This window comes from Astyanax mexicanus, chromosome 19 (assembly GCF_023375975.1).
Source record: "Astyanax mexicanus isolate ESR-SI-001 chromosome 19, AstMex3_surface, whole genome shotgun sequence".
Taxonomy (NCBI): Eukaryota; Metazoa; Chordata; class Actinopteri; order Characiformes; family Acestrorhamphidae; genus Astyanax; species Astyanax mexicanus.
Window position 1 is genome coordinate 4,507,990 of NC_064426.1, and position 27,711 is coordinate 4,535,700.

The 27,711-nt window shown below is 35.9% G+C and overlaps 1 protein-coding gene across 5 annotated transcripts in view; it reads right to left on the minus strand.

The window, feature by feature from the left end:
- Nucleotides 1-27,711, minus strand: part of clec16a (C-type lectin domain containing 16A) — a 95,390-nt gene that overhangs the window by 59,373 nt on the left and 8,306 nt on the right. For 3 of the 5 annotated variants that reach the window (XM_049467793.1, XM_049467794.1, XM_049467791.1), the window contains exons 6-9: nt 24,843-24,966; nt 23,404-23,578; nt 17,577-17,627; nt 14,870-14,983 (exon numbers count right to left, since the gene is read on the minus strand). In XM_049467793.1, the coding sequence (XP_049323750.1) occupies nt 14,870-14,983; nt 17,577-17,627; nt 23,404-23,578; nt 24,843-24,966 (464 nt within the window). Of the gene's footprint in view, nt 1-14,869; nt 14,984-17,576; nt 17,628-23,403; nt 23,579-24,842; nt 24,967-26,791; nt 27,642-27,711 lie in introns of those variants that run through there. The other 2 variants (XM_049467795.1, XM_049467792.1) reach the window with 2 other exon arrangements.

The following is a 27,711-nucleotide window of genomic DNA, read 5'->3' on the forward strand; positions in this document are numbered from 1 at the left end:
GTAGATAGAGTGGGGCCTCCTCTCATTTCTAGAAAATGTATAAACTTGTGGTGTCAATCGATAAAAATAAAAAAAAATCACAATATTCTGTGATTAAATGATTTGATCAGCCGTGGTTTTATGTTTTTTGGTTACAATCCGGGTTAGCACCCGAACATCCCTTTCAGACAGCTTCCTCTTACAGCGTCCACAGTTAATCCTGTTGGATGTGGTTGCTGATTCTTGGATACCGTGGCTCTTGATGCTCTTGATCACAAAGACTTGCTGTCTTGGTCACAGATGCTCCAGCAAGACGTGCACCAACAATCTGTCCTCTTTTGAACTCTGGTATGTCACCCATAATGTTGTGTGCATTGCAATATTTTGAGCAGAACTGTGCTCTTACCCTGCTAATTGAACCTTCACACTCTGCTCTTACTGGTGCAATAATGTGCAATTAATGAAGATTGGCCACCAGGCTGCTCCAATTTAGCCATGAAACCTCCCACACTAAAATGACAGGTGTTTTAGTTTCATTGTCCAAACCCTGTTTTTAATAATATAATAATATAATAATTCACATATACACTTGAATGTTTAATATGCCATATGTCTGTCTTTGTGAAAGAACATAATACAAAGTATTTCAGTTGTAATTATTATTATTATAGGTGTTTTAAACACCTTTCTCCATGTAAATAAATGCCCTGGGCGCTGGCTGCTATGCCAGGAGGGAGGCTATGGGGAGTCTATGTATATATATATATATATATATATGTATATATATATATATATATATATATATATATATATATATATATATATATGCCTATGTCATTATCAGTACAGTGATGGTGGCGCTCGGAGCTGAAGCTAGCGTTATGGGTTGTGAACAGTGCTTTTTAATAAGCTTCTTGTGCACTTTTTAAGTTATTAATGGCTCGTTTTAAATTATAGGAATCTCCGAATTCTACCAAGGAGGTGTGGAGCTACTTTGAGCTGGATAACAGTGTAAAAAGCGATTTATCAGGGGCAAATTATGCCCTGAAGCGGCCTTTGTAAAGAGTGCTGGGCAAAAAGCACAAAATTACTGTATCTCAGAAAGCTCAAAGGTAAGTACTTTTTTATCATGTTTTACTACAACAAAAGTCAATTTTACACCGGAGTTCTCCTTTAAGAAAGCAGTTTTTAGTCAAATGTCACATAATTTAAAGGCAAGTTCAGCCTCCACAAAGCATGCATGAGAGTGCACTCACACTTACAACAACTTGTAAGATACAATTGTTCCTCCCACCACTACTGTACAATCAGTTCCACTGTGCCCCCAACCCCCCCCCCCCCCCCTCAACCCACCGCTGTCCAGAAACCAGAGACCCCACCCCACTATACCCAGATACAGATCAACCAAAGCCAGTCATTCTGAGAAGAGGGGGAGACTAGTTTGATCATCAAAGTCAAAAGACACACCATCCTACACGGAACCTCTCAGGGTCTGCTGCTTCACAGAACACATCAAAGCCTTCAGAGAAAAGCAGCTCTCCTGCGAAATCGAGTGCAAAAAAGGAGAAAAAAAAGAAAAAGAAAAGAGCCCTGATTAAGAAGGTATGCAAGCGGCGCTTTGCACATCTCACATCTCACACATATCACAGTTTTAACACTATTTAAAGGTTTAAGATAATAATACTTTCCATGGTGACTCAGAGGAGGGCTTCAGAGAAGGTTGTTAAGAAGAGGTTCTGCTGAAGAGGATGATGCCGTAAGAATGGTAAGAATATGGTAAATATGGTAAATATGAAAGCTATAGATACATTCTTTGGAAAGGTTCTTCTAGAAAACACTAATTTACACTATTTTAGACTATTTTAGGCTATTTTAAACTATCATCCTGGCATCTCCCCATGTTCCCATGCACTATTTTTAAAGATAATCTGTCACATGATGATTGAAAATGCTTCAGAAGATTTCAAAAGGCATAAAAAATGCAAAATGCTGCACAACTGCAGCACTGCTGCTGACAGGCAAGGTCTAATTAAACAGGCAAAGCTCTCAAAAGCTATAAACAACAAGGCCTGTATTGTTAGAGCATGGTTTCCTGGTTGTAACCCAACACGTTACGGGTCATGGTGAAGAAGAGTTAACGGAACGCAGCTTTCGCTGCAGAGAAGTGGAGCACTCACCACAATCACCTGTGGCCAGTTTGTGGTCGTAAACCTAATGACTTGCTTGTGTTCGAGTGCGAGCACAAATGGCAAAGCTATTTACCAGCAGGGAACTGATACACACACACACACACACTCACACACATACTTTCAGCGCTGGGGAAGTGACGTCATGGCAAGCTAACACGGTCATACTTGTTGATATCTGTATGTGTGTCTGTCTGTCTGGGTCTGTCTGTCTGTCTGTCTGAGAGTTTGCTCTGCTTTTGGAACGGAATCTAGGTAGCGCTTATAGGCTACAAAAGCATCAATGGCATCACATGCTTTATTTCACCCCCCTTTATAAAAAAAAAAAAAAATAAAAATAAATAAATAAATCAGGGCCCACCAGGGACCTGCAGATTCACTAGATAATCCACTACGATTGTGGCTTCATCACACATCCAGCGCATTACACTTTATGAATCACAGACAACAGTGACGATAGCAACAATGGCCAGGTCCCACACGGGTTTATCGATTCCAGAGAGATAAGCATCTTCAGCAACTAGAGATCATCTTTTTGACGAGACCAGACAGATACAAATCAGGTCCTCGTATGATGATTCTGTGAAAACGAGACGGAAATGCCTCATGCTCCCCGTCCGTAGCTAGCTTCTTAATCTTGATGAAGAGTTGCACACTCAATGGCACACCGAAATCGCGACTAAGCGCCACGTCAACCCCATTTAAACACACACCAGAGCCATGGGCGTCACCTCCATTAAGTCTGATTTCATAATTATTCATTTGGACACCCTCTTTTTTTATGTAAAATATTAGCACTCTTTCTAATAAGTTGCAAAATGATCCAATCAATCCACTTTTTATCAATATGAAAATACAAGTACAAGAGTACAGTATACATGACAAGTCTACTCCAACAGAGTTTCTACAACGGATTGCCTACAACAATTCACCACATGCAAGTGAATATGGAGGAGGCCTCGTCAGCCCCATTGCCATTTTCCATCTACCAATGTTCAGCTTTGGCTAGAACTAGTGCTGAGCGATTTTCACTTTATGAAATTTCAGTTTCAATGCGATTTTTAAAATTGAGTAATCGCGATTTTAAAAACAGATTTTTTTTCCATTTTAATCTAAAATATCCAAAAACGCTCCTCATTTCTAAAGTGTTTATCCGTCTTACCCTGGTTATTTTTTTGGACCGGAAAAAATTCCAGCATTGTTCTGTTCCAGCACTTTCAACAGAAACACCCAGTGAGATAAAATGTGTATTTAGCTAAAAAAAAAAAATATATATATATATATATTTTTTAGCTAAACCTAGTTTTGAACTATTTCTTTGTCATCTGTAGTTTTGATTTTTAGCAGGGGGGGAAAAAAGTCAATTATAATTAAAAAATTGGGCGTTTTTTTTTTTTTTTTTGCCAGTCGATTTTGAGTTTCTGCTGATACCGAGTCCCAAGCCGATACTGTGGCAATATATTAAAAAGTGTGCATGAGAGAAAAAAAGAGAAAGAGAGAGAGAGAGAGAGAGAGAGAGAGCATCTAAGGGTCTTCAGCACAGTGATGCTGAGCAGCAGTTTGCATGAAAAAAAAAATGAAGCATGGACATCCAAGGTTACTTCTATTACAGCGGTGGACCAATGTAGTGTTAGGAGTCTTGCCCAAGGACTCTTATTGGTGTAGCACAATCAGCAGTCAGTCACCCAGCCTGGGAATTGAACCCCAGTCTCCCACATGATGTGGTAGTGGTGTCATCCACTGCGCCACACCATAGCAGAAATTAAAAGTAAAATCATCTATAAAGTTATTGCTGGTGATAAATTATGTCAGATAATTTAATTATCTATAATAGGCAAAAGGGGTGTCAAGATTTCGATATTTCATCAAAATCGATCGAAATTATGTCATGTCTCAAGCCTTGTAGTCAAATAATCAGAAATAAAATTGAATCGAGGGTTAGAGAATCGTGACACCCCTAATAGGCATAGAAGTGGGTTCAGAAACAGGCTGATGAATATATGGACTAGCTGAATGAGATCTTGCTAAATTGTTGAATCTAAAAGTTTTTAAACTAGTAATTGAAAATCAATGTTTTTGTAGGTAAAAATAGGTTCTTAAAACCCTGTTAAAATACAGCAAAATGTAGGAAATGGCATCTAATTCATAAAAAATTAATAAACAAAAAATAATGCTTCTAATGCTCCTGCACTACCAGGACCACCAGCCCAGCACTGAAACACATTAACATTTCCAATGACGTCTAAAAACGAGCCACCCAGGCCGTGTCACTGGGCTAGAAGTGAAGTCTGTAGCCAGCAGGCAGCGCAGCGGGTGCGAACGCCGCGGCCTGAAACACGTGTGAGCTGCTGGTAGTGCAGATCATGTACGGGAAAAGCAGAGGAAGCCTGCTCTGCTCATCTGCCGGCTTCAAAAACAGCAGCGATTTTTGGTAACCAGCACACACTTCTGCACGAAACACACACACACACACACACACACACACACTTCCGGCCCCTGCTTCAGGAGAGAGATAGACTAGAGCTCAGCGAGAGCTATTGAAGTGAAAGCTTTTTCTCATCACTGCCATCCATATGCCCCCTCTGTACCACCCAAAGCCACCACACACACCACCTCCATCCCTCCTCTCAGAGACCATGTGTCGTGCGGTGCCTATGTGCGTGTGCTGCAGTGTGTGCAGAAATATTAACACATCTGTGGTTAAGTGGTCGGGGACGGTCACGTGATGTGTGTGTGTGTTTGCATGTGTGTGTGTGTGTGTGTGTGTGTGTGACTTGCTGGTAAGACAGCAGGGCTGGTGTACATTAGCCAGTTGTTATGGGAAAGGAAAAGTAGGTTGAAGGCAGCGCAGATGTGCTGTGATCTGTGCTTTAGGGCAGAGGAAAAAAAAGAAAAGAAAAAAAAAAAAACAGGCCTCAGCACCTCTGTACACACCTCACACACATCACACACCTCACACAGTAATTCTGTTTCCAAAATGCAATATCCTAAATTGAGCAGATCACAAATGCACAAACAAATCTAATGTAAAAATCTAATGCAAAATAAAAAAAATAATAAGTAAATGTTATTTAAATAAGAACTACATTTATTATTTTAAATAAGAACCACATAAGAACTAAATAACATATTCAAAAAGGAATATCTGAATATTTATGAAGCATTTGTTTAAGTATTTGCAACAACATAGATAATAATAAGAAGATTAAGAATGCACCAATACATGTTCTCCACTGCCAATACCTAAACTTTGCATACTGTGCCGATGTTGTTGTTAAATGCACTATCAATGAAGTTTTTGGTGCACTATCAATGAACGTCTATTTTCAGCTCTATTTATAAAACATAAGGCGCATTTTAAGCGGCACTAGTAAGGAACAATGGTCTCGCCATGTTTTCCTTCTAATGGGAAAACAGAGGGTGGTGCCTTAGCAAACAAAACTTATCTTTTAAAGCCAAACGAGCACTGTAGGTTAATCTACACAGATTTCTCTCCTGAAAACTGTTTATTTGGGCCAGTAATTCAGTTATAATTCAGTTTAATACAGTATTACACAATTTTCCACAAGTTACTGCAGAACAACAGTGAGATTATGAAATAACACATATGGAATTACTCAGATACCAAACAAGGCTTAAGTAAATGCATGTGACCTTCTGTTACAGATTATTCAATCCAGCCTCCCTCCTTTCCTTGAAGCAGTTTTGCAAATTCCAAACATTCTCTTAAAGAGGGGGTTAAACCAATATGTTTTGTGCAGAAATTGTGCAGAAACACACGATATACAGCTCTGGACAAAATTAAGAGAGCACTTTAGTTCTATAAACTATGAACAACATCTCTCCCAAAATCCAAATAAAAATTATTTTAGTCATTTAGAGCATTTATTTGCAGAAAATTAGAGCTTTCAGACCTCAAATAATGCTAAGAAAACAAGTTCATATTCATAAAGATTAAAAAGTTCAGAAATCAATAAGGGAACCCTGGTTTTTAATCAGTTTTTTTCATGCATCTTGGCATCATGTTCTCCTCCACCAGTTTTACACACTGCTTTTGGATAACTTTATGCTGCTTTAATCCTGGTGCAAAAATTCAAGCAGTTCAGTTTGGTGGTTTGATGGTTTGTGATCATCCATCTTCCTCTTGATTATATTCCAGAGGTTTTCAATTTGGTAAAATGAAAGAAACTCATCATTTTTAAGTGCTCTCTTATTTTTTTCCAGAGCATTGATTTGACTGCAGCATCACAGTATTCTGATATCATCGTTTTCAAGAGATGCCCTGAAACTCCTTCCCCTATCTTCACTAGTGCTAAATATGCTGATTTACTGATCTGAGCTGAGTAAAAATGGAATTTTCCAGAACTTTTAATGACAGGTTTGCTATTATGTCTTAACATGATAATAGTGTGGTATCTGAATCAGAGATCCAGACGTATTCTAATCAGTAAGATGTGTCATTTCCTGATCTGAAGGGGTTCTGAAACCATTCTTCCTTAAAGTGCAAATAAATGAAGGGTAGTGTTTTTCCTGTACAGCCTGGGCTGGTATAAGGAACTTGGCTGGAGGTGCTGCTTCCTGGCAGGTTGAGCAGCGTACCGGGTAACGCTGCTGAGATTGTGAGAGAGAGAGAGAGAGAGAGAGAGAGAGAGAACCGCGAGAGGAGGAAAAGGGAAGAGGCTTCTGATCACAGCTGCCCTGATGAGCTGCACTCCCTGCGCTTAAGCGGAAGTGAGGCTGTTTCTGAGAAACACACACACACACACACACACACACACACACACACTTACACATATACACATACATATACATACCCACACACACACACACACACACTCCACTGAGTTCTGCTTTAACCAGTCAGATGACTGTTCATCCAAATGAAAGTCTATGTTTAGTTGAAGGGATGATGATGCATCAGTGAGCTGTGCAAACTCATCAGCTACTTCTGCTGCTGCAGGTGTAAACACAGCACACACACACACACACCCACCCACCCCCCCCCCCCCCCACACACCTGAAATACATCCCACAAACAAGCCATAACAAATCCTTCGCGTACAATAATTAAGTCTACTTCACACAAAGCATACAGTCATATGTACACATTTTTTTATAGGATGACTCCCCAAACGTTAGGACACGCCCACACTTGTAACTGCTTAAAGCACAGTCTGTATGTTTTAAAGAATTAGGAATTATGGGAGTCCTCTCCGGGGAGAATGTGTAATTGTACAGATCATGTTCGAGATAAATTTTAAGTTAGATTAAAGGTCTCCTTCCACTATAATCCACTTTTTCTTGTTCTTTGTATAATACTATAGGTCTCTGAATATCGCTGTATATGCAGGCTGCATAGCTTGTCTGCAGTAGCTAGTAAAAGAAAAGCCTCAGAAAAACGAGTTGATCAGAGGGACGTTAGGGTCAGGGTGTCTACATCAACCAGTGAGTTTATGGCCATGCCCACCTCGGGGAATCTGCAGGCGTTCTCTGCTGCAATGCTGTTTGTTAGCCAATCAAGAGGCGATAGGTTTGCATGTATTAATATTCATGAGCAAGAGCCAAAATCCTGTCGTTCTTCAGAGACCTCTAATTCAGTGATCTAAAGCAGGGCTAATTAGAAACACCTGAGCACTTTTTTCTCACCCTGCCTCCTAATGTCACATGATCACAGTCTACAATATTGAAAAAAATATTATCACAGCTTGCAAAAACCTATAGCTCCATAACAATAAAAATAAATGTATTTTTCTGGATGTACAGAATCCTTTTGAATTGCTAAAAAAAAAAGCTAAACGCTAAAGAAAGGCAAACTAGAGCATCCAAGAGATATCCAGGGTTAAATAACTGGGTTGTGAACAGGCATGTATAACGCATATATTTTAGGGGTTTCACGATTTCGATATTTTATCGAAATCAATCGAAATTATGTCATGGTCTCGAGCATCGAAGTCAAAAAGATGATCAACCTGTAAGCTACCTGTGTAGCCACGGACATTGTGACTGCTCAAAGAGCTGCCCTTTCTCCAGAGAATGTGGACATTCTCATCTTCTTAAAGAAAAACTTGAAAATATGAAAATAACAGTAGTTTTGTCTAGCCTTTAATATGTTAATAGTTTTGGTACCTTAAGGAACATCTTTCTCTCAGATAAAGTTAATAATATATCTTTATTAAAGAAAAAACTTCTCATTCTCAGGGACCGAGTCTTATTTTTCATGTTTAACTGTTATAGTAGGATAGAGTTCAGTTTGTTAAGGCTCTAATTGTTCCTGTTCCTGTATTTTTTTATTATTTATTTTGTTATGTTGCACATTGCTGTTGTAATAGTGCACACTGCTGCTACCAAAAAAAGCCACTAGATGGCACTACATATATATTTTAATTAAATTATTTAAATTTGGCCATTAGTGCCTAATGTGGTGTATTACAGATCACTTGTATCACTTTGCATCACTTCACATATCAAGCCCACCTTTTGAAATAAGATATTGTAAATTTGATGAATCAAACCAATGGCTGACCATAGACTAATCTAAAACTGGCATAGGCCTCTCTGCTGTAAAAAAAGAAAAAAAAAAGAAAAAAGAAAATCGAGAATTGAATCGAATTGTGACCCTAAAATCGGAAATAAAATCGAATCGAGGATTTAGAGAATCGTGACACCCCTAATATATTTTATGTTGTAGTTCTTTACAGCATGGAATTGTTCTAATAACTTAAAAAGTCTTAAAAAGTCTATATGTGTATATATGTGTGTGAGTGTATGGGTTTCCAACATTGCCTCGCAAATTACACATTCACAAAAATGAGTTTATTTGTCTTTAATTATTTTTGTATATTCAGTGCTGCTTTGTGCGTCATAGGGCAGCCAGTGCACGCCGCTCGGCTAATCCAGTCCAGATGTGCGTCTCTCGTTTTGCCGTGTAGCCCACCAGACGATACACGAGGAGGGGGGGAGGGGGGACAAAAACCTCAACGAAATACAGAAACTTCCCGTTTAAACAGAATTATGCAAATATCGGATTTTAATATGGTAAAGAGAAACAAAAAACATCTGATCACCGGGTCGCGGAGGTGTGAAGAAAAAAAAAATCCAGTTTAGACGACGCCACAGGTAAAAGCAGCAGTGAAGCGAGGTTACCGGTACCAGACCATTTCACCAGAACAGAAACCGCCATGTGTTTTTCATTTGCATAAACATTCCGGATAGTTTGATTGCATTATTTGCATACGTGCATATGCATGGACCCGGTCGGGGTTTTGACAATCCACGAAAAAAACACAATCCAACTGCTGCGGGACGGCACCACACCACCGGTTTCACTGCCTCCTACACACCATACTGACGTCTGCTTTGAGGACGAGTTCAAAGACAGAGACAGAGAAACAACAGCCATACAAGCAGCCTTATCTGTCCCCCTTACCTCAATGTAAATACTCTCTCTCTCTCTCTCTCTCTCTCTCTCTTTCTCTCTCTCTCTCTCTCTCTCACACAAACCCACACACACACACACTTTTGAAGAATCAATGCTGGATGTTGGTGGCAAAGGTCAAAGATGATAACAGTAACACCTATATTGGACAGAATAAGTAAATATATACATACTAGGGGAGGGTGATATGGTCCTAATAACGATAACGATACTCTTGGCGATATGACAAACCATTAAATAAAAATAAAATACTTAAAAAAACACACTACTGCAACAAAATAAAAATTAAATTAAATTATTGCATACAATATGTTATGAGTTTTGATCAGATTTGTAACAGAAGTCAATGATCCAGAATGTCATGATACTAATAATAACGCACTCCAAATATCTCCATATATCCATGATTACAGTAAAATAAATGATACTGTACTGATATAATCTCTCTCTAGTAGATATTTAATGAGAAATGAAAATAGTTTGAATTTTTCTTTTGCAAAAAAAAAACAGTTTTTGATAATGTGATGTGATAATTAGGGGGTGGGTGATATGGCACGATATTTCAGGTTATGATATATAGCACTGATTTTCATTGTGTTATCTAAATAGTATCAGGATTTCATAATAAACGGAGTAATAGAAATGCTGCAAAATTACTAATTTTACATTATTATTTGTACGTCGCTTTGAATAAAAGCATCAGCCAAATGTAATGCAATGTAATGTTTGACTTAGGCTGCTACTGACTTTGTCATACTTTTTAGAGCAGGATTTAATCAATTGTTGCCCAGAATGATTTCATTTGTATTTCTTTACTTACTAATATTATATATATATGTTATGCTATGTTGCTCACATGGGAAACAATTTATCTGAATATTCCTTTATACAGTAGATGCCCTGTAAAAGTTGATCTAATATCAACTAATTGTCTAAAAATTAAATGCTACTGAACTAAATGCAAATAATTATTCTCTGTTAAATCTCACTCTAACACTCTTAGTGTTGTCTTACTGTTTTCTTGATGTCAAGGTGAACTTTTACACAGTAAACGTTTGTCACTGTCATTAACAAAATAACCCTTCACCCATTATTTTTATTTAAAGGGAAATTCCACCTAATTTTCTTTTTTTTTATTTCTGCAGAGTAAAATCATAGATAAGATGGAAAAATGTTGTGCAGAGTGGTCTGACATAACTCTCAGAATACCTTCATTCTCTATTATATAGAAGCTTATCAGTTCAGATCCATTCACAGTGAAGGTTACAGGAATCGTCTCAAGCATTAAATGCTTTTAAAAGCTCTTTTACCGAAAACTATTACGAGAATTTCACAGAATTGCACTGTTTTACACACGTTCTGTGGTAGTGTATTTTTAGAATGACATGCTGCTGTAAAGTGCAGTAGCTGGAAAATATAACCTCAAATCAGTATCAAAATGAATTGACTTAATGATTTATATTTAACATTTTAGCTTGATTTTTATTAACGAAGAATCGTTTTAACAATGGACAGTCATGGCAACCACTGGTTCCTATAACTGTTCAACTATTTTTATATAAAAAAGGCAAAGAAGCTTTTTAATAGTCAAATCACAGAACAAATCTAGTTGCATTCTTGCAAAATAGTGACCCTGCACGATCCCCAGTCTTTGCAGAATCTTTAGTCTGTGACTAAAAAGTTAGTAATCTGTCTTTATATATGAGACGGTGTCAGACTTCAGAGTCTTTTCCAAGTGGTTCTGGTGTATGGTTAGCACAAGTCTTTCTTTGTGTGTGTGTTAAGGGTCATTGTCTTGCTGCCTAACACACTTAAAGCTAAGTTTCATTTCACTCACAGATTCCGAGTCTCTCCCAGTGCAGTTGTTTCACTTTTGTCTCACCTATTGTTTAAAGGGTGATGATAGCCAATCTTTATATGACTGTAATTAGTCTGAAGGTAATGTAAGGGTGTTTTTTTACACCTGAAGTTCTGGATAAAGTTCACGCTTTTGATACACTGTGCCCATTTAGTCCGGTGTGACTAAATGGGCACTAAGGCTGTATGTTTAATAATAATAATAATAATAATAATAATAATAATAATAATAATAAAAAAAAATAAAAATAAATGTATATATATATATATATATATATATATATATATATTTTTTTTTTTTTTTTTTTTTTTTTTTTTTGTTTTGTTTTGTTCAGAAAGTAGTAATTTTAGGATTAATAAATGCCACGGACATAATTATAACGGAATAGAATACAAAGGCAATTATACACTTTTTAAAGACAACACAATTTGAATTAATAATTTATTTATAATTAGTTTGGGAAGTATATATGTATTTCTTCATCTACTTTTGTCTACACCATGTGCATGTTATGGAGTCACACTTATTGAAGCATGACTGGCTAAAATACTGTTCGCTGTAATATATGTGAAGAAACATACAAATAAACACAATAGACGATATCATGTTTATCAAAAATTATTGAGGCCCAATAAAAAAAAAAAATAAATAAATAAAAAAAGATTAGTTTTACCGCTCTACTTGCTAAAAAAAATGTCTTGTTTAAACCAGGCTCGGGTTCACAAAAACACAGTTTATGGGGTGGGGCAGGGCATGCTCGGGCAGGGTGGGGCTGGATTTAGGGCCCGATCTAAGCTCTATTTCGTACTATTGTCGCTTAAAAAGTGCCGTTCAGCTTTTCTAGGTGTTGTGCTGAATTCTGCCTGCAGCAGAAACAGTGTAACAGATTATCCTCATATTTAAAAACAGAAATAAGGGTTAATCTACAGTTACAGTAGATACAAGAGCCATAAGCGTAATCTGTTGGCAGAACTTACAAAACAGACACAATGAATACTGCCAAAAAAAAAAAAGGCACAAAACATATTGCTAAAAATCCACAAAAGACAAGAACTAAACTGCTAGCCAGCAGGGGATTTCTACCCATTCCTAAGAGTATCTCTCAACAAAGAGTTGTAAACAATAAAAACGATATAAGGTCAGTCAGATATAGGTCATGTCATGCAGAAGGAAGTACAAAAAGTCCAAGGTAATTTAATATGCATGACATAAAGCCTTATAAAATGAGTGTGGTGTCGGGTGCTGACACATTTCGGGAGAGATATCAGAGTTTCCCTGCTCTCGCTACAGACAAATTCAGCCTGTGGGTGTAGAGATAATATTAATATAACGAGAAGTCAAACACGGCCTACAGTAACGTCTTGTGAGTCTTATAAGCTTTAAAAAGAAAATAAAAATGCTTAATGCTTCAATTAAGCTTCATTTTATTACTTAATAACACAAAAATTGTACGTATATGTTCATAACAATGAATCTTTGGTGCTTTAAGCTCCTCTAATGTAATCGAGTTTATTAATAACACATGTTCTCTTTGACTGTGTACACAAATTTATTCTCAGCATGAGAATTTATTCGCTTCACTTTCACCTCTTTTTCTGAATTTCTGAATAGTAAAATCATAGATAAGATGGAAACAATATCGTGCAGAGTGGTCTGACGTACTCTGTTAAAACCTCCATTCTCTTTTCTACAGAAGCTTATCAATTCAGATACATTCACAAAGATAGTGACAGGAAACTTCTCAAGCATTTAACGCTTTTGAAAAAGCTCTCTCACTGAAAACTATTACAAGAATTTACACAGAATCACACCGTTTTACACTAGGCTCTGTGATAAGATTGTATTTTTATATAGCCAGCATGATTTTAGTAACATGATACAGGAAGATGATGAAATCATGCTTTGAACAATAGGATATATATATATAGGGCCAATCCCATTTTCTTCCCATATACTCTACCATATACTATACTCTACTACTCACTCACTCACATTTATTAAATACAGTACCAGTGAAACTATTGCAAATTATTAGGGAAGTCATTCAGACTATAAAGGAAAACATAAGGAATCTTGCAGTAACTTGTAGTAAAGTGTTAAACAAACCAAAAAAAAATACTCTGTAAACCATTTAGGTGCCTCTTATCTGGAGTTTCTGAGGCTGGTAACTCCTCCTGATGAACTTATCCTGTATAACAGAGGTAACTCTTGCTCTTCCTTTATTGGGGCGGTGCTGATGAGAGCCAGTTTCATCATAACGTTTTTGATGGTCTTTGCGGTGACTGCACTTGAGCATACTTTTACCTAAAGACCTGAAATCCTTAGTTTTTGGATTGACTTTTGAGTTGAGTAGTTTTTGCAATAATATGGATTAGAACTTTAATCAAATAGGGCTATTTACTGTATACCACTTTGTTAATACACTGCCCGGACAAAATACATTAATATTTGAATATTTGGTTGGATCGACTTTAGCTTTAATTGCAGCACTGTGCATTCACTGTGACATTGTTTTGATAAGCTTCTGCAACGTCACAAGATTTATTTCAATCCAGTGTTGCTGGATTCATTTTTCACCAAGATCTTGCAGCAGCATTGATGATGGTAGAGTCTGACCGCTGCACAAAGCCTCTCTTCTCCATCCAGCACATCCCAAAGATTCTCAATGAGGTTAAGATCTGGACTCTGTGGTGAACTCTCTCTCAATCCATGTGTGAAATTGATAAATGATGATCTCATGCTCCCTGAACCCTGAACTCTTTCACAATTCCAGCTCCATGAATCCTGACATTGTCTTTTCTTGGAATATAGTCGTGATCATCAGGGAAGAAAAAATAAATGTATTGATGGAATAACCTGGTCTATATTCAGTATATTCAGGTATTGAGGTCAGCTGACCTCATTCTTTCAGCAGCACATACTGTTGCTGAACCTAAACCTGCAGACCAACTGCAGCAGCATCAACCAACCAACCAACCAACCCCACATCATTTACTTACTTACATCCAGGTGGAGACCTATGTTCAATAGGGTGCTTTACATCCAAAAACTAGTAAATATATGATCGACACTTTAAGGCTCTGAGAGTTTGAGTCTTTAGTCAGACAGGATCACAGGAAATGGTACATGATATATGTCACAATTTAAATGAAGTTATATTTCTGTTGAAATGTCACTGACGGTTCTATGCAGCCAATTGTGTTCCTTGGTTTTCTTGTTTTGACTGAGTTCTGACATCTGTGGCCTGAACTGATGACACTGGTCTAATAGCCGCAATTTGACACTGTATAACAGATATGGGTCACACTGATGGCGTGTATATGTGTGTGTGTATATGTGTGTGTGTGTTAGTGTGAGAGAACGCAGGTTCAGCTAGTGTGTGGGAGAGTGTTACTGAGCAGAGGGACTCACTGAGGGCTTGTGCATGTTCTGCTCCGCCTGAGCTGAGAAAACAGTCAAGTCTCCATTCAGAATAACGTCAGCCAGAGCGTTCACCAGGGGCTGGTAGTGGATAATGAGGAACACCTGCGGATAAAACAGCAACAGCGTTACTACAATAAGCCATCAGAGGATTATTCATGCATTACAGCAATACAGCATATTCACCACAAGGGGGCGGTCCATGCACCTTCACACTGGTGAATATAGTGTGCATCAAACTCAGACACTCACACAGTCAGGTGAAAAAAATAAACTAAAATAAAAAAAAATAGGGTATCACATTAACCATGTCATTTCTTTTTTTTTTTTAATCTTTTTAACCATATTTAAACATACATGGACATTTGATCTACATATGAACACTATTGCGAGATAGACGAACATAATTTATACAATTAAATTAATAAAAAATGCTAAAAATCTCTAAGGACACAAACATGCAGCTCTCAAAACAAATTAAGAGACCACTTCAGTTTCTGAATTAGTTTATCTGATTTTGCTATTTATAGGTTTATGTTTGAGTAAAATGAACATTGTTGTTTTATTCTATAAACTACAGACAACATTTCTCCCAAATTCCAAATACAAATATTGTCATTTAGAGCATTTATTTGCAGAAAATGAGAAAGAAGTTTAACAAGTTTATATTCATAAAGTTTTAGAGTTCAGGAAACAGTATTTGGTGGAATAACCCTGGTGGTTTTTAATCACAGTTTTTTCATGCATCTTGGCATCATGTTCTCCTCCACCAGTCTTACACACTGCTTTTGGATAACTTTATGCTGCTTTACTCCTGGTGCAAAAATTCAAGCAGTTCAGTTTGGTGGTTTGATGGCTTGTGATCATCCATCTTCCTCTTGATTATATTCCAGAGTTTTTTTTTATTTTATTTGGTAAAATCAAAGAAACTCATCATTTTTAAGTGGTCTCTCTTTTTTTTTCTTTCCAGAGCTGTATGTATTATAGACTGAAGTCCCCTATATATTTCCTCTATCTGTTTCTTTGTATATATTTTATTAAATTGTCTTCCTGGACTATTCTCAGTAAAAGCAGTAAGACTGAGGTGTTTAAAAACTCCAGCAGCACTGCTGCTGTATCTGATCCACTCGTACCTTCAGCATAACACAAACTAACGTACACACCTTATACACCACCACCACCATAATAATAATAATAGCTGCTTTATAGTGGTTTTCTCTTCTGTTAAGTCTCCTGTTATGCTGCCTGATCTTTCTAAAAATACCCACAATTTTAAAGTTTCAAGATGAGCCAGCCCTTCTAGGAATGTCATATCCTTTTTTTAATACATGTTCCAAAGAATATAACAGACCACTTCTAAAGAACAAAGCTCACATTCCTGTCGTGTTCTGTAATATAGGAATGTACAGTATGAGTGTTCAAAACTCACACAACTTCTGATAAATGGATTCTGCTGTGGTCTGCATTTTTAACCCTCCTGTTATGTTCATTTATCAGGAACAGCAATGGTGTTCTCAGGTCAGTTCGAGCCGGTGAATGTTTAATTATCCAAAATATGTCTGAAACTAAAAAATATCCTAACAAGCAGTGTGAATATTTGATCACTATATCAACTCCATTACTATATATTCTATCAATATTTCGAGCAATAGTGTTTCTTACCTCTAACAGGGAATGGTCCAATTAGAAAAAAATAAAAAATATATGTTTTACTACTTTTTTACTTAAAAAAAAAACAATATATAAAACGCAATAGTTTTACATAGTGTAACATTGAAACATAATGCAGTTTTGTTTTAGTTTTAGCAGGTGGTTGCAAATATTTGAGATGAACCATTTTCATATTATATTTTGATTTTACTAATTAAGGCAAGCAGAAGGAGTTTCATACTGAATAAATACTTTTATAAAAAAAACTACTTTTCTTAGATCTTCAAACATAAAAACGGGTCAATTTGACCCTAGAACATAACAGAAGGGGTTAAGCACATATAAGAGATTAGTAGAACTCGTGTGATCTGTTGATTTCTTACAGACGGCTGTTATTATCTTTCCCAGGATGCATCATGCATTACTCTGAAACGGCTGTATTCCAAATAACAGTGAGCTGTCAGGCTTTTAAAAAAAGCACACTTAAACTGAAAGTGGAAGTTTATGATCTCTAAATAGAGTCTATTAATAATAGAAACTGGACAGTCTGTAACCTGCATTTGTGATCATTTTACAGCGTTACTCGGTGCAGGGCTGCGGGGTGAAAAACAAAGCGAAATTCTTTCTTCATTCCTTCTTTGTTCTGGGTAAGCTGGGTGGGGAGCTCCAGGTTGAAGTGATCTGTAAACTCCACTGACCTTTTCTTCTGCACACTGCAGTAAAACCTGCTTTTTAGGAACTAATCTGCTCAGAGTGTTTAAAACACTGTGAAACAACCCTGACATTATTATTAAAACTAAACCTAAGAGTCTGAAACAAAAGAAGAAAAAGAAAAAGAAAAAGAAGAAGAAGAAGAAGTAGTATCAGCTCCAGCTGCTCTTCTCAGAACACGTTCAAAAGACCCAAAGCTTTTATTACCCCAGCTGCTTCTATGAAGAGATTAAAAGATTATTATCTGTTCAGGGAAGCAGGCGACTTGCTGAAGGCTGTTCCAGGGAAACGGTCTGGGTTATTGTGAGCCGTGTATAACGTGCAGGACTGTGTGTACCTGGGAGAGCAGGTAAAGTGACACTTGAGGGTTGATCTTGCGGTCTTGACCCTGAAACACAAGCAGAACATGAAAAGAAAAACTTTTACACTTTTAATAGAATTCATATTGACTTAGAAAAGTAATCAAGATCAGACAGCAGAGCACAGACCATCCATGTTTGTTAAAACAACACATCACTACATATACCTTCTAAATCTATATTAACTGCAAATGATTATCTGTCAGACAGCATGAGGGTGAAGCATATCTGAAATTATTTTACTGTTCTTACTGTAAAACACTGGAAAAACACTGTAAATAAACTCTTTTCTTCACTTTTTTACAGTGTTTTACTTTGAGTCTACATTATAAATTTCCTTCTTAATTTTTTCTACAACGCTACAATGCAATATTCTATTTTGTATCTTTCTATCATTCTAAAATAACATCTAGTGCATTATATAATACAAGTAGCTATATTGCATTTCTAAATTCTACAATAATGTATTCCATATATTTCTACATTTCTATGACAAAGCCTTCTACGATAGGATACCCAATTTTATTTTTCTACAATTAATTTTATTCTGTGTATAAAAACTCTAAAAATCTTTTGATTTTGTAGTTTAGTTTCCATCAATTCTACAAAATAAAAGTATTCTAGTTTATCCTTCTAAAATGTAGAAGTGTATCTAAAAACTATTCTATAATAAAATATTCCAGTTTATCTTTCTACAGTACTATAAAAATGTATTCTAGGTTTTCCTTTTTTCTTTTCATTTTTCTACAATAACATGTTTAACTTCTATTTTTCTACAAGTATTTTTGTTCATGCCTACAATTCCACAATACATTTTTTAATGTATCTAATGACAATTCTATAATACAATATTTAATTTTATCTTTCTACAATACAATTTTCTTCTCATTTTTTCACAGCTATTCAAAGACAAACTATTCTAGTTCATCTAGAATATTTTTTTAATTCAATTTATTTAATTTCATTCAATTATATAATTAAGTAATCCACTGTATCTTTCTACAGATACATAACAAAGTACTATATTGCATATCTAAATTCTACAAAAATATATATTTAATATATTTCTACAGTTCTATGACAGTGTTTTAGTTTATTTTTCTAAAATTCTAAAATATGATATCCAATTTTATTTTTCTATAAATCTTCTTTATAGTGTATAAAAAGTCAATTTAGTATTTTTTTTTTTCAATTCTACAATACCTTTTCGTAGTTTAACTTCCCACGATTCTACCATAAAATATTGCACTTTACCTTTCTCCAATAACAAATCTACTACTATAATAAATATTTGAGTGTATCTAATGACAATTCTATATTTTATTTAAAATAAGGTTCCTTTATAAAGGGTTTATATATAGTTTATTAATAGGTTATAAACCATTAACAAGCAGTTACAACACATAAATAGGAAGGGCAACAGATCGTACTTGATGCTTATCTTACTTTGTCTTTTCCATCAGTCATCATTAACATATCTGTTAATAACTTTTTTTTCATTTAACTATATTAACAACGTAAAATGTCTTCCTATAAACTGACTTCCTATATTATTTTTTATTATTTTATATGTTAAAAAGAGTCATTATCACAGTTGTCCTTCCTATTTATTTATGTGTTCATTAAGTACTTATTAATGTTTTTTTTTATTATTTACAACTTAATTTACAACCATAATAGACTGCTTTAAAAACTATTCATAAATCCTTTATAAAGGAGCCTTATTTTAAAGTGGTACCAATAATTGTTTTAGCTTATTTCTACATTTTTATAATACAGTCTTTATAGTTTACCTTTCAACAATTCTACTACAATACTACAGCTCTAAAACGTATAGTTTATAATCTTTGTACAATTCTATAATAAAGTCTTAATGGTTTATCGTTCAAAAACTAGACAGTCATATAGTTATACAATTCAGCTAACGTGCCCATCCTGCCATTTCTGATTTACTGTCATTTTTCTGTGTGGCCTTTTTCCTGAACTCTGACTCTGCAATTTATAATTAGAAGAATTCCCAACAATTCTAATACACACACAAGCAGATTTCTGTAAAGGCATTACATTTTTACAGGATGCTGTCTCAGCCATTTAAACAACATGAACTGGTCTAATTCTGCTGATTAATACGAGCTAATATGTCAAAACACATGACGAGCCATTGTGCTGCAGCTGAGTCAGTTCTGGTACTTGTGATTTGCAGAAAGAAAGTAGGTGTCAGATAAAGTCAGCTTTGTTTCTATGTAAATTCTACAGAACAGTTTTTATGTTTCACAATTAATAATAAGTCTACACTTCAGAGCAGCTGCTGACACACTGGGTTCCACATAATAAGAGAATTTCTGCACTCCCAGTAAAGGGCAGTCTGATTCACAATAATAGAAGCTTTCTTTCTTACCAGCATTTAACCCAGAGTTAGGACTTAAGCAGTGAAATATGACTATATTTTATAGTAAGGCGATATATTTTCTTATTGTATAGTCTTTTTTTGTTGGGGGCCAGAAGGAGAAATATATTTGAAGTCACGGGCCACAGACTCTGTAATAAAACAAATAATGAAATATACCACTTTAAATAATACTTTTTCCTGATTACTTTCATTTACACACCATTTTACTTACTGACTTATTATCTTTATCTATATTTGACAGTGTTGTGTAAACTAAGATTTTTCAAATTGATGTTTAATTTCATGATGTCTCTTAATATTAAACTCCTTAATTACGGCAACTTTAAGACTCTTTGCCCCGTTTTTCTGCACTACAACTGAGCACTCTCTCCGCTTTTACACTCTTTGGCCCGTTTTTTTTGCGCTACAACTGCGTACTCTCTCTGCTTTTAGACTCTTTGCCCCGTTTTTCTGCGCTACAACTGAGCACCCTCTCCGGTTTTAGACTCTTTAGCCCGTTTTTTCTGCGCTAAAACTGTGCAGCCTCTCCGCTTTTAGACTCTTTGGCCCGTTTTTCTGTGCTACAACTGCGCACTCTCTCCGCTTTTAGACTCTTTGGCCCGTTTCTGACACCTAGTGTTCAAACTTTGAATCTTACATTATAAAAACCTGCTTAACAGCGGGCCAACTTTCATTCTATTTCTAAAATACCTCGCGGGCCGCTCCAGAAAAGGAAACGGGCCGCAAATTGCCCGCGGGCCGTAGTTTGGACACCCCTGGTATAGACAATATGTTTTTTTAAGCATAGCAAGGAATTCAAAGAGCACTAACCAAACTGTACATTGTATTACAGTGAGTGTAATGAGTAATTTTTCAATGAATGATGTGAAAACTTAATAAAAGAGTATCTGAATAGTATTTTTTTTAAGAATTTGACATTACTGCACACTGCTGCAGTTTGTCTGCACATTATAACATTAATACATATATAAATATAATGTACAGTCTTTAGAACAGACTTTTATGTCTTATAAATGCTGTAAAACAAACTATAGGTTATACTAATTAGCCACAACATTATAACCACTGTTAACATATGCTACTTTGGACTGTCTGGTTCGACAAATGCTTGTCATTTTTTTTTTTTATCGTTTTTAGAATTTTCTTTTTTTTTATTTCCTTTTTACATATAGATTTTATTATAGGAAGATGGAAAGACACCATAAGGAGTGGGTGGTGTTAATAACGAAAAGAAAAAATTGATAGTGCTAACATAAATTCCATCCTGTTAGTGTATTACTCAGTCACGCTATTAATAAAACGGATTATTCACTGATCTTACTAATATGTGAATTCGTCCTTGGAAAAATGATGCATACTTTTACCACATTGAAAGCACAAACTAGACATAATGTCATACCGCAAATTCTACAAATTTACAAAGAAAAAAAAAACTAAACAGAATTTCTATTGTTATTTTCGTTGGTATCTGATGGATGGTACCAGTCAAAAGTTTAGACACACCACTTCTTATTCATTGGGATTTTTTTTTTTTAATGTAAATTTAATATTAAATACATTAAAGCTATACAACAGAGGTCACTCATAGGCGGACGGTGGTCTGGGTCCGGACCCAGAGATTGTCCAATGCGGACCCAAACCGATAAACTACTGTGGTCTGTAAACTCACAGACCAATCACGTGTGGTCTAAGATAACCAAACGCTCTCCTCTGCCAATCAGATCTTTGCAGAGCGCTGCCCTGGCTAGTGACTTAGGACGTGGCCGTAAAAAAAAACACCTTTATAAAGGGAGCACAAGAACTGGAGGGAAAACAAGAACAAGCGGAAACTAAAGACACGCCGAGGGCGACAGAGAGAGAGAGAGAGACAGGGGAGGCATGTAAACAAAATCTGGCCTGAGAGGCATTTTATAATTATTATAAATATATATATATATATATATATATATATATATATATATATATATATACGTATATATATATATATATATATACACGTATATATATATATATATATATATTCTTTTTTTCATCATGTGTAAAGTATAGCCACATTTACCCATTGTAAAGATACAAGGGGGTTCTACACTACATTATATTTAATGTTACAGTTAAGCTACAAGTGGTTTACTGTAAGAGTCTCGACATTATTGAGCAATTTACCACAAAACTGAGCCACAGAGCAGTCTGGAAAGATGGAAAGACACAATAAGGAGTGGGTGGTGTTAATGACGAATAATTAAACAGTAGTGCTAATATTAAACTGCCGTCCTGTTGTTCAGGTATTACTCAGTCATGCTATTAACAATAAGGATTATTCACTGACCTAACTAAAATGTGAATTCTTGAGAAACTATGTCAATTAGTGGAGGCTTTTATCCAAGGAAATAATGATGTACAGTACTGTGCAAATGTTTTGGGCACCTGTGGGAATTTTTTGCAAAGAAAAAGCTTCTTATCTGTGCAGTAAGTGTTTATTAGCTCAGTAAAACACATAAGCTCAGCATTACAATAAATACAAACAGCAATTTTACAAAAAAACTGTGCTTTTACAGCCCTTAAAAAATCTCCTAATCTCTCCTCCTCATCTGAGTTTAATAGAGTTATTTCTAGTTCTCATCATATCAATCAACACCTGGTTTGGTAAATTACTGGTAAATGTGGTAAATCAGGTGAGCTGCTAATGGAACTGACCATAATATACACATTCTGGCTGAGAGGAGGAGCATCCAGGAGAAATCTGGAACCTGGAAGCGAGGGATGTTATTGACGCTTTTGATCTAGAAGTGGAAGGTAGTTTGTTCCACACAGCAAATTCTGTTTTTTGGAGTTTTTGGGAGTTTTCTGGCCTTTAACTCTATTCAGGAGTTAAATCAGAACTGTTGTGGGAGTTAAAATATTTATCCTTTCTAGAGTAAAAAAAACAGCTCTCAGCTGGAGTTAATTTTACCATAAACTCCTTCACAGCAAAAAGTTATTAAACTAATATTATCAAAAAAACACTGTAATACTTTAAAACCTTGGAACATTTAGAATGACAACAAAAAACATTACTGATCACAGTAACAATTCCATACTCAAGTGTATGTCAGTGTATTTTTTCATTGCAGTTCTCAGTGCATTGACAGCACTTTGTTACACTTTACAGTGCAGAAGATAAGGTAACTTGCTCTTATAGCCAACAACACATCAGCTAGGCAAACAACCCTTATATAAAATATAATAAACGACCCCATGGAAGGTAGTCCTGCTGGGTAAGACTTCACACAGATGGTAAGCTGGGATTGGATTGCTTTGTGTGAATGTTTGGTAAAGCTAGCCAACGTAACGGCCAGGAGGTAACATAGACCTCAAGTACTCAAGTTTTCATGAAAAAAGCCGTGTTCTAGCCTTACCTGCTGCTGGGTGACCAGCGAGTAAACGTAGAGGGGCAGGAAGAGGCGGTTGAGCAAATGGTCCGTCAGCACGTCGTTGAGGAACTCGCAGTTGATGGTGAGGATGTCGTTGAGATAGTGAAGATGATCCAGGTGCTCCGCAACCAGGTCACTCAGCTTCCCTCTGTTTTTATGCCTGAGGAAACACATTTAAATCATGTGGAAATGAAAACGCAACTTTCACTGGTGAACTTTCAGGGAAAAAAAAAAAAATATTTACAAGATTCCCAGACTTGGATTGAGCCTAGACATAGATTAGATGCTTAATCCCTGTTTTAGTAAACTGCCCCTTATTGTTAGCTCTAGGTTGGATTGCTCTATTACTGGGCTGAACTGAAATGCCAATGGTGCACACTATTGATAAAACCGGAAAAAAATATTATTGTTATTATTATTACATTAATAAATTATTTTTTTGTTTTTAAAAAGCTTTGTTGTCATCTTCACAAAGCAATTGTGCAACAATATCAATGCTATTACCAAAGTAGACCTGCACAACACTGCTGCAACACTGCCAACTGACTGGGGCACAGTTATACATGAGATTGCATGGTCTTTACTGCCATCTAGTGGATCAATTTTTTTTACAACAAGCCAACTGAGTTCCACTACCACAACATCCTCACAAAAAACTATATACTACTATTAACCACAATTAAGCATAACCTGTATTTTATACAAAGTACAACTTTTTTATTTACATGAAAATAAAAAAAAGCCATCTATTAATATATATATACACAGGAAAAGCTACATAACTGGCTGAAGGGTTCTTGTGCTCTATGGAGAAATCTATTATGCAGTCAGAGCCAAAAATACCCCTGCAACTTCTCTTAGAAAACGCACCAATTTCACAAGAAATCTATTAATATTATATATTCGTTGGTATTCACATGTTTATATATTTAATTTGCATTGGAACTGTATCAGATCTGATAATCGCAATAATACATTCAAGGTTCATGCTATAACGTGTATTATACCACAGTTAGTTTCGACCCTGCAACGTGATTGGCTGGGAGGTGTTTTAACCGAAGCTCTCCATGTATTACTCCACCACATACAGATAACCTAGCAATGATGCAGCGCTTACAAACCAAATACAAACCAAATGTGATGTCATTAAACACCACTGGGAGCTGCTGTTTAACTCAAAATATTTTAATAAACAGCAGTAATGGAACTGTGGTATAATCATAATAATACACAGCAGTGCCAATATCACAGCTTATAGCACTCCCTCTTGTTTATTATTGCTTAAATACAAAATAAAAATACAGTGATATACCGTGAAACCATCAGAACCTTGTAAAAAATACAGTGATATATATATTTTTTTGGTCATACCACCCAGCACTACCTGATGCTAAAACATTTCCTAATATCCCCCACATTCTTACTCTTCATCTGTCTGAACACACTTGTCCAGCTCGATGACGTGGCTGCCGATGAACCACACCAGGTTGGAGAAGTAGGGCACGGCGGTTTTGTCCCGGATGTAGTGCAGCATGTGCTGGTTGTCCACTGAAAGGCAGGAGGAGAAGAGTGATCACAGTTAGAGCAGACCTGAGCTGAGGAACAGTGAGATAAATAAAAACAGCAGCACCAGCGATACGCAATTTTTATAAAAGCGTAAAACAGCAGCTAGTTACAACAGCTAGTTACAAAGGAGCAGGGATGTTTGCGGAAAATTAGCACAAACTCTAGGATGGAATTGGATGGACTTGGATTATACTAAAAACATCATGTTAACATTTACTCTAATGTCCAAAAAGGTGGAATTTGACTAGACTGTAGTTGTTTGCATCTTTTCAATTTTTTTTTTTTTTATTAAATTTTGACCTCTTGACTTCTGCACAGCACTGTATTATTAATTACTGTATAAACTAAATGTAATACAGAATTAAGAATTAAACTGAATTTTGACCAGTCTTATAAACTACGGTCTAAAATAAAAGGTCTAAGCCTATAGGGGTAAACTAATTTACTGAAAGCATGAGGATTCAGCTGCTACAGGGTGTTTCTGTGTGAAACTCAGAATCCAGCATCTTCTCATTGAGAGAAAAAAATTAGAAAAACAAACTTAAAAGCAAAATACTGACGAAAAAGCTTTTAAATTCTGGAACTAATATCAGATGGTTTATTTTTTTTTTTCTTTAGTAGGGATGCACCAAGTGACACCTTAAAATACTCAGAATAATAATAGAAACAAAAAAAGCACAAAAAAAAGACACTCCTATCTAGTAATTTTGCTAGCTAACTTAGCCTTAGCATTTAAAACTGTGTACAAAACTCTGTTAACTATGTTAAGTAAAGCTAAAAGCTAAGCTAAGTAAACAACAGTAATTCTTTAAAAAATCAGTTTATTTGTGTGAGTAAAGCGCTTCTGTTTATTTACAGCAAGCTTACATTTTCAGATTTCTACTGAGTGCAACATTAGCATTAGTGGCTAACCGCTACACTGAGGAATTAGCTCAAATTAGGTAGTGGTTCGTCCCACGTAGCTTGTTTTAGCACGGTGAATGCACAGACTACAGTTCAATATACTCGCCTCTGAACGGCAAAAGAGCTACCGATTAGCACGGTTAACTGCTAATGCTAACCCTACTCCAGCAGTGCTAGCCGGGGTCAGCAGTAGGCTACAGGCCGATAACACTCATCTCTGAACAGTAAAAAAGCACTTAGCATGCTTAGAGAGGTTAGCGGCTAATGCTAGCTAATACTGCTCCAGCCTCTGCGCTAGAGAAACTTTAATGAAACTTCTTTATAACTCTGTACTTTAGCGGAGTGGCTTTACTGCTCCTTAATACCTGACTAATAGAACTCACACATAAGGCGCACTGGTTTATAAGGCGCACTGACTGAAATTTTTGGAAAATAAAGGATTTTAAGTTCGCTTTATAGTGCCAAAAATACGGTACTTGTGACTTGAGTAGCACTACTGAGGTACACTTATGACTTAAATTGCACTGCTATATATAAACATATATAATTCGAATAGCACAGTTAAGGTAAATGCATTGTGCTTTGTAGGCATGTCTAAAGGTATAGTAAAAATATTAAAATGTTAAAAAAATGTACTGTAATTTCGTTTAATGAAAAACAAATGAAATGTATTCAATAATACAAAAAGTGGCAAATTAAATAAAAATCTTAAAATAAAAATGCTGTAAAAAACACTGCAAAAATATTAATTTCAGTGCATCCCTAGGTTTTAAAAACTGAATTTGGCACATTAATTGCACAAATTAGCATGCAGGGCAACTGGCACAAAGAGACAAAAGCAAAAAAGAAAAAAATAATAAAAAAAAACGGAACAGTTAAAAGTTCTGAAAATCGACCAACTTACATGAGACTGGAATAAGGCACACAGGAGAGTCACCATAGAGGGAGAAGGGAAAACAGACACACTGTTAATAGGGTTACGGGACTGAGTGGAGCTTCTAGCCCTGCAGGTCTGAAGAAGTTTACAGCTCAAACTCCCACCACACCTCCAAACACCTCCCCACACCTGAGCCAAACCTGAGCCAGTGCTCCTACAAACACCTTAAATAACAAACAGTGAATGATCCATAAACCCACGTGAACAGACCCAACACGAGGAGCCTCGAGAAGCTCTGCCAATGCACACCAACATGCTGGAAAGCAGAGGAACAGCAGAACAGAGTCCCAAAGTCCCAAACAAGAGCATCATTACACAGAAACATTCACTCAGTGAACAGAGTAAACAGAGATGGCACCAATACTCAGCATCAGGACCAATACCAATACAGCAGTGTTAAATTACAGTGTACTGCTCTAAGTCAAACTAATCATTGTGTACTATGCAGGATCTCATTTTCATTGTCATTTCTTATCTATATATACATACAGCTCTGGAAGAAATCAAGAGACCACTTCAGTTTCTAAATCAGTTTCTCTGATTTTTATATTTGTAGGTATATATTTGAGTAAAATTAACATTGTTGTTTTATTCTATAAACTACAGACAACATTTCTCCCAAAATACAAATAAAATTTTTATTTATTTGCAGAAATAGCTGAAATAGCAAAAAAGATGCAGAGCTTTCAGACCTCGAATAATGCAAAGAAAACAAGTTCATATTCATGAAGTTTTAAGAGTTTTCTAGTGGTTTTCAATTTGGTAAAATCAAAGAAACTCTGGTGGTCTGTCATTTTTTTTTTCCAGAGCTGTATATTTATATATACATATTTGTTATTAAATTACTTCTCTTTTAAATGTACAGCAACATTTTTAAAAGCTGCTTA